The following is an 8,603-nucleotide window of genomic DNA, read 5'->3' on the forward strand; positions in this document are numbered from 1 at the left end:
AGATCAATCACACTGAACCACGCTCAATTAGATAATTATTGTCTCTATCCATTCCAGTGACTTGGCACCTTGTAAGAATCCTAACAATATAGAGACTGATTTGCCGCTGCTCCTCCTCCTTTTCTTTCTCCTCCTCCTCTTTTTCTTCCTCCTCCTCCTTCTCCTCCTCTTCCTTCTCCTCCTCCTGTTACTCCTCCTCTTCCTCCTCCTGTTACTACTATTCCTATTCCTCCTATTATTACTACTACTACTATTGCTGCTACTACTTTTGCTGCTGCTAATGCTATTACTACTACTACTACCACCATTACTATCACCACTCCTCCTCCTCCTCCTCCTCCTCCTCCTCCTCCTCCTCCTCCTCCTCCTCCTCCTCCTCCTCCTCCTCCTCCTCCTCCTCCTCCTCCTCCTCTTCCTTCTCCTCCTCCTCCTCCTCCTCCTCTTCCTCCTCCTCCTCCTGTTACTCCTCCTCTTCCTCCTCCTGTTACTACTATTCCTATTCCTCTTATTATTACTACTACTACTATTGCTGCTACTACTTTTGCTGCTGCTAATGCTATTACTACTACTACTACCACCATTACTATCACCACTCCTTCTCCTCCTCCTCCTCTTCCTCCTCCTCCTCCTCTTCCTCCTCCTCTTCCTCTTCCTCCTCCTCCTCCTTTTCCTCCTCCTCCTCCTATTGCTAGTGCTGCTGTTGCCAGTATCACTTCTACTACTAATACAACTATTGCAAGGACAGTACAAGAAAAGCAATTGTGTAAAAGGGCAGGGAAGAAGTCGTTCTATTTCCCATGATACCTTTATCTTTTTTTATTATTATTATTATATATTCTCTTATCAATCAAACTAACAGGTAAATTTTTAATTTTTTAAAAAACATATTCTTTTTCTAATATTTTTATATACTTAGCTTGTTGATTAATTCTTTCTTTTCTTGAAGTAACTATATATAGATAGATATTTCCCATCTCTAATTTGTTTAGACTATCATAATTTACCTTATTTGTGATATGAAAAGTTGTTTTTTTTTTTTTTTGGCCTAGTTTCTGTTAAACTACTTTCTAGTTTTTCCACATATTTTGTGACATCCAAAGCTCAGATGTTGTGTTCAACAAATACTAAATTACTATGGTCGCTTACTACTGTGTAGTATATACCACTCGTTCTTAGCCAGTACCACATAGTTTTGATGACGTCCAATTTGGTATTGGTAGTAATTTTTGTAATCTAGTTTGAAACCTTATATTTTTAATTTTTTTTAAATTTGTTTATTTTTATTTATTTATTTATTTATTTTTGCTGAGGCAATTGGGGTTAAGTGACTTGCCCAGGGTCACACTCTATGAAGTGTCAAGTGTCTGAGATAAGATTTGAACTCAGGTCCTCCTGACTTCAGGGCTAGTGCTCTATCCACTGCGCCACCTAGCTACCCCTGAAATCTTGTATTTTTAAGTCACCTTCCTTTATTTTTTTTTCAATGTTTCCCTTTATTCTTCACATTCTGTCCTCCCAGATGAATTTTTTTTGGTTCTATAAAATAATTTTGGATAGTTTGATTGGTTTGACAATGAATGAGTACATTTTTAAAAAAGAAATAGTTCTTTTGACCCCAGAAAGCAGAGCTAGAAGGAAGCTTCAAAATGGCAAATTTGGGTGAGAGGTCAGGAACAATTTCCTCACTGTCGGGATTGTCCCATAATGGAATATACTGCCTTGAGAGATAGTGAGTTCACTTTCCTTGAAGATCTTCAGGTGCCCATTGCCAGGTGTGATGGAGGGGAGATCCCTTTTAAATATAGCTTGTATCAGCTGACTGCAGAGATGTCTTCCAAATATCGGCTTCTGGGATCCCATGAAAGCCATATGCTTCCTTTCTATTTCCACAAGGTCTTTATGAGAATGGTTCATGGAGAGAGCGGATGAAGAAGGTGGAGAGGGAGGAAGTACCACCAAGTTCCTCTCCACAAACGTCCTCCAGAAATATCTAGAAAATACATCAGACTGAATCCAAAGCTCTCTTCCACTAACAGTGATAATCAACTAGGCGAGGGCCAAATAAAAGAGAAGTTCTCCAGAGAAGGTTGAGGCTCTCCAGATGTCCTAAACCCAGCATGCTCTGGACTCCTCAATGCTCGTTATGCACGACTGCTCCAGAGCCTGCCCTAGCTATTTGTACAAGAATAGCTCTTCCATGGAGAAGCCCGGTTCCTATGCTTTTCACCAGTTCTCTTCCTTTATCCCGGAGCATTTCCTCCCCTTTTCCCTCTTCTCACCAGCAAAAGGGGCGGCTTGCCATCCTTCTGAGTCATCCAAGTTCAGCCTGGAGGTGGAGAGGATCTCTGCCAATGAATTTAGGGAAGAGACCTAAGGCTGCTCAGTCTTGTCCTCAGAACAGTCCTCAGTCCTCAGGCACTTTACTCAGAGACAGGGTAGGTGTGAGCCCATGATGGTTTCTTCATGCTTCCATGCGACGTTCCAGCCTTGGGCTGGGCAATGTGAGAGGAGAGCAAGAAGAAAACTTTAGAAAATAAAATAAAATGCCATGTGTCCTTCCAGGCTTTCTTCCTAAAGTGGACTCCGGTGATGGGGAGTTATCAGTATAAGGCACTGAATAAAGGTCTCTCCAGCCCTCTACACTTCTGTTTCTATCCCCAAGCCTCAGCTTCTCTCTTGTCTTACCCTCTTCCCCACAAAAGACCAAGGCCAGCCTCTGCTCCTTCCTTCCCAGAATGATCCTGCCCACTACACGTGCTCAGCTATGACTTGTGGTCCCCAAAGGGAAGTTGTTAATTGGATGCGTTTGGAGAGAAATGCTCCCCTGTGGCAATTGTTCCCTCCATTTCTGAGAGATAGTATACTTGTGATGATGAGAAAGGGGCCGGGCTCATCTGTTCCTCTCACCTCAGTGAGCCCTCGGACTTCCTAGAACAATACCCCAAGCTCAACTGTCATGGAGCATCGAGTGCTAACTGGACCTCTCTGTCTGCCATTTTCCCTCTTATTTCTGGAGTTCTGAACAACCATTAACAAGTATAATAATGCACTTCTCTTTAAAGCAAGTTATATTTGCTACTTCCCTTAATTCTCATAAGTCTGCTAAAGACATGCCATCCTATCCCCATTTTGCAGAGGGGGAAGCTGAGGCTCCATGAGGGTAAAGGAAGAAAAGAACTCATGTTAATCATAGTTCCCAGTCCAGCACTCTCTCCATTTCACACACATCTTTCCCCTTAGGCCCACAAACTGGACATGAAACACTGGAAGGATTTGGATGGAAAATCCTAAAGATTTTCTCCTCCTCTTCCTTCTCTTCCTTCTCCTCCTCCTGTTACTCCTCCTGTTACTACTATTCCTATTCCTCCTATTATTACTACTACTACTATTGCTGCTACTACTTTTGCTGCTGCTAATGCTATTACTACTACTACTATCACCATTACTATCACCATTCCTCCTCCTCCTCCTCCTCCTCCTCCTCCTCCTCCTCCTCCTCCTCCTCCTCCTCCTCCTCCTCCTCCTCCTCCTCCTCCTCCTCCTCCTCCTCCTCCTCCTCCTCCTCTTCCTTTTCCTTCTCTTCCTTCCCTGTCTTCCTCAAAAGAGCCTGCTGACCACAAGCCTTCTCCACCTTTGAGTCACTATTGGGAATTATTACCTGAGGAGAGGAGGCTGTTTGTTGCTATAGCAAAGGGCCCCAGATGCCTTTAGGAGACCGCTCTGTCCCTCCCCTTTGACCTGTCCCTGGCTGCTGCTGCACATTCCAGACTGTCCAGTGTGCAGTTTCTGATCTCCTAGGGTCTGACCAACTGGAAATTCAGGTTTGTTAGATTGTGTAAAGCAAAAGCAATTAGGCTGAGGGGCTGGCTTTTGATTAAGATGTTTGTGTTTTAAAGTCTGAAAAAAGTGCCTTGGGGACGAGCGAGACATTTGTGTCTTGCCTGTTGTGGTCAGTCCCATCCCAAATGGCCTCTGGCCTAAATTCTGTCACCCACTCACTAATAGATGGGAAAATGGGACCTGGAGCTAGAAGTCTCCGAGCAGTTGAGACCAGTTCTTCCTCATGGGGATGCTGTGGCCCTGTGCTGGCCTGAGGTCACAAAGTAAAGGCAGAGACATCCCTTTTGGGTGTTTGGGGTTTTGGACCAGAATGTTATAAAGCAAGGAAGACTGGATTGGGAGTCAAGAAACTAGGCTGAAATTCAGCCTCTGCCAGCTGTACATCCTAATAAAAGAAATTTGTTCTCTCTATTATTGGTCAATAAATGGATGGATAGGCAGATAGATAGATAGATAGATAGATAGATAGATAGATAGATAGATAGATAGACAGACTTACAGATGGATGAACAAATAGATGATAGATAGATAGATAAATGGACAGATGGATGGCAGACAGACAGATGAATAGATAGACATATAGACCAATAAATAGGTAGATAGATAAATGGAGAGATAAAATAGATGAAATAGATAGATATATAGATAGAGAAGCTTGAACTGGGTTCCCTTTCAGGTCCATTCTAGCTCTAAGTCACTTCATCTTTCTGAGTGTGAAGGTGCTGGCCCAAAGTCCCATCCTAAAATTCTCTGATTTGGTTGCATCTGGACACTTTTGGGGAAAAGTGGCCAGAAAGCCTCATAGACAACGTTCGAGTTCCTGGCTTTGTTATCTCGGTAGCCTTCCCTAAAATCTGGGCAGGAGATCTTTCATCCTGGTTTGCTCATCCCCTTGGGAGAGAGGGGGGTTTTTCTGTTAACCCCTTTGCCTTGGGGTTATTCTACTTTGAATGTTCTAAGAGATGCTTGGTCTAAAGGACTTGGACTAGTCACCAGGGATTCCTGGCCTTCAGGACAGGGTCAAGTGGCTGTTTGTGGGGAGGTTTGGAGACCTTTGTAGAGGGCAGGAAGGAGGTGTGCTCCCTCATTAGCACATCGGGCTCTCTCTCACGGGTCCCTCTGCAGATGTTCCCAATATTGGGCTCTGTTCTCCTCTCCCTGTGCCCACCCACCAGTGGCCAACACAACTATCTTATGTGAGGAAGACGCCTTGAATACCTTCTGGATACCATTTTTCTTTTCTTTTTTTTTTTTTTTTTTGGTTCCTGCCATATCAGGGTAGATTTCTTGATGAACAACAAATAGAAAGAACATTGCATTTTCATTTAGGTCAAGTTCAATCAGCCAACAAGCATTTCAAATGAAAAAAAAAAAAAAAAAACAAATAATTAAGGTTGAAGCTATACAGGCTTTGTGAGGAAGCTTTTGTGGGCCAAGTTCTGGGGGCCATCCAGCTTAAGTCATGGTCTGCCTGCCCTTCCTGCTCCCCACCGGGTGACCTCGGCTACCCATCCTCTCTGAGCCTCAGTTTACTCATCTCTAGAAGAGGGAGATTTCCAATGCATGTTCCAGCTCTCAATTTATCTTGGCTGTATTCTTTCTCTTTTAGCTATAAACTTGGTAACTATCAAAAATAATAAACATTTAAACACAGATCCCAGAACTTTATCTTTTTTACATGAAACCCAAAACTCCCCTCACAGATCATCTATTTGGATCTGGAGGGACTCCAGCAGCCACCCAATCCAAGGCCCCCATTTTATAGATAAAGAACTGAGGCCCCTGAGGGAGAAGTGACTTGTAGGTGGGGTTTGAATCTAGAACCTGCTTGAAGCTGCTTGGAGGTCTCCAATAATGGGGAATCCTTGCACCCAAAGGCAGCCCATTCCACTTTGAGATAGCTCTAATTGGTAGGAAGGTTTTGTATTATTTTGTTTTCTGACGTCCGGCCTAGACATGCTTCTCACTCACTATTCCTGATTCAGTCCCTTTGGGGCCAAACAGGACAAATATAATCCCTCTTTCACATGAAAGCCCTTTAAATATTTGGGTCAGCCACAATGACCTCCTTTTCACTAGGCTAAATATCCCTTCAAGCAATACTCCTCAGCCCTGCATTTATTTCAGTTCCCTCTATATTTCAGTCACCCCTTTCTAGACCCTCCTTCACCTATCAATGTCTTCTCTAAAATGTGTCACTGAGGTCTGAAGTGACTTTTCTGAATCTCAATTTCCTTATCTATCAAATGGGGAGATAGAAAAATACATATCTCCCAGGATTGAAGTGAGGATCACATGCACTAACTAATATAATAAAGCACCTTGGGTAATTTAAAGAACCACAGACATTTTTGATATTTTTCCTAAAGCATCCTTTTTTGGATGCTCCATCATACTGTTGACCCAAATGTCTTTTGTCCTGTTCCTCCATATTCAAACATATAGTCCTGAAAGCTGAAATCCTATTTACATAAACGAGGTCATCAAGTCCGGTTTACATTTGGGTCCAGCTTATCATTTTCTCAGCCTTTAGGGACCCATGATGCTTCAGTGGGTCATGTTGTGTTTTTACCGTGACCCATGTCAAAATTGATTCATATTATATATCCCATTCAGCACTGTCAACATATATGATTTATCATTGTGGGAACTCCCACACTGCCCATCACAAGCTGATTAGGATTTTGTAGTTCTACAGAAATTGTCCAGAATCATCCAACTGGTGAGTATCAAAGGCAGATTTTCAATTAAGGTTTGAGCATCTCCCATCCCAGCATGCTCTTTTACACGGCTTATACTCAGACGAACAATCAATGTGACCTGATTATGGGAGTAATCTATGCATTTCAAGTGAGAAATCAGCCTTTCAAGAATGACACCTTAAACACTCAAAAAAAAAAAGAGAGATTTATTTAAAAAAATAATCATGGCTTACTGTTATAGAATGTTCTTTCTTTCTTTTTTTCCAACTAATGCATTTAACACCAAGTACAAAACTGCTGTAGCAACAGTGAGCCATCATCTAATTCTGTACATAGACCAGTTTTTCTGTGTTTCTCAACAAGAATCTGCCTGATCTCTTCAAAGCTCCAGAATTTAAGTCTGGACAGCAAGACAGCAGTAGTGTAGATCTTTTCTTTACAATTCCGTCTTTAGTAACTTCAGGGCTTTCTTCATGTTGTCAAGCACTGAAGAGAAAAAAGAGAAAAACAGAAATGGAGGAGGCAGAAGGTGGCGATATTTAATAGCCAATAAGGAAATGCTGGTGTGTTTGAAAAATATGGAAATTTTGTGGACTTCAATGTCAAGTACTGGACTTAGGGAAAAAAATATTTGATAAAGTCAGATAAGGGATGGACTCACCAAAAATCCATTGGAATTGGCCAATTCTCTCTGGTTCTCTAATAACAAAACTTAGTTCCAATGGCAGAAAATGCTTTAAGCCAATTTAGAATGTATCTTTCCAATATGTTGACAAAACCAAAATAAGACGCTCAAAATGGGGACTGAGCACTTTAGAAAGAAATGGAAGTTATTAGTGGGATTTTAACGTGTATTCCCTGATATCACTCACCTATAGAAAGTCCCCATTATTTTTACTCTGTGGACATTTCAGAAGATAATTTGGTTTGGTGCCCACAGATATTCATTGTGTATTTTTCCCACTGGCCATGAAAGTTACCCTGGCTTGCTTTTGGAAGAAATCAGACTCATTGCTCCGAATCTATGTGCTTAGATGAGATTTTCTCAGTGGAGCATTTCACTTTGTGTCAGTTCATATAAAAATATACAAAATATGATTAGACGGGGCAGCTAGGTGGCGCAGTGGATAGAGCACCAGCCTTGAATTCAGGAGAACGGGAGTTCAAATCTGGTCTCAGACACTTAACACTGCCTAGCTGTGTGACCCTGGGCAAGTCACTTAACTCCAGCCTCAAAAAAAAAAAAAAAAAAAAAAAAAATATATATATATATATATATATATATATATGATTAGACAATGTTTTCCCCCAAAGTGTTATACTGGCATTTGAGTGTCTCCCCAAGATCAAAAATATCTCAATGCTCCATTTTACCTAAATGTAAAGAGACGGAGAAAATTTTACACTGATCAGGCAACAACAGAAAAACCTGAATTGTTGGAACATAAACACTCTAAGAACCCAGATAAGGGCAGGGAGGCTCAGGAGGAATGGCTTTGCCTTCTTTGGTTTATCTTGAAATCCATTTACATGGCAATTAGGGAAGATTTGAGTAGGATTTCTCCACCATAGCCTTTATATAACTGTGTTTGTTTGTTTGTTTTGTTTTTGTTTCTGTTTTTAAGGTAGAGGTCCCCAAATATCTTTTAGAGAAGAACCCTATCAGGGGTTAACTAGCACAACAAATTTTCTAACCCTACATCAGGCAATTCTCTGGAGCCATGGTCTTCAAATTACAACAGAGAGCGGTAGTTAAAACTATAAGTCTAAGAGAGTCTCCCTGGCTTTGGCAGACTTCTGGGTAATGGGTAGCGATCCAACTTTAGTGGATGGATGTTTAAAACAACCACAACACTTGGTTTCTCCATATCAGTGAGTACTTAGATGGAAACATCTGAATGAGGAATCGGAGACCCGAGAGAATACTCTGTATCCTTCAGCTCCTCAGGAAGGTCCCTCTCTATCACCCCACAGTGCTTCCTAGCTTCTCCTGGTCCCGCTCCTGCTACATTGTCTCTGTTTCTCCCCTTCCCCTGAGTAATACATACGCAGTGGAGCATC

General features: G+C 41.8%; 1 protein-coding gene across 1 annotated transcript in view; it reads right to left on the reverse strand.

Moving 5' to 3' along the window:
- Positions 1–6,731: 6,731 nt before the first annotated feature.
- AGR2 (anterior gradient 2, protein disulphide isomerase family member) overlaps positions 6,732–8,603 on the reverse strand; it is an 11,029-nt gene continuing 9,157 nt past the window's right edge. Inside the window, exons 7-8 of the mRNA XM_074267335.1 lie at positions 8,591–8,603; positions 6,732–7,028 (exon numbers count right to left, since the gene is read on the reverse strand). The exon at positions 8,591–8,603 is cut by the window's right edge and continues 71 nt beyond it. Coding sequence (XP_074123436.1) covers positions 6,979–7,028; positions 8,591–8,603 — 63 coding nt within the window. The 3' untranslated portion in view covers positions 6,732–6,978. The remainder of the gene's footprint in view (positions 7,029–8,590) is intronic.

Source organism: Sminthopsis crassicaudata, chromosome 5 (assembly GCF_048593235.1).
Source record: "Sminthopsis crassicaudata isolate SCR6 chromosome 5, ASM4859323v1, whole genome shotgun sequence".
Lineage (NCBI taxonomy): Eukaryota > Metazoa > Chordata > Mammalia > Dasyuromorphia > Dasyuridae > Sminthopsis > Sminthopsis crassicaudata.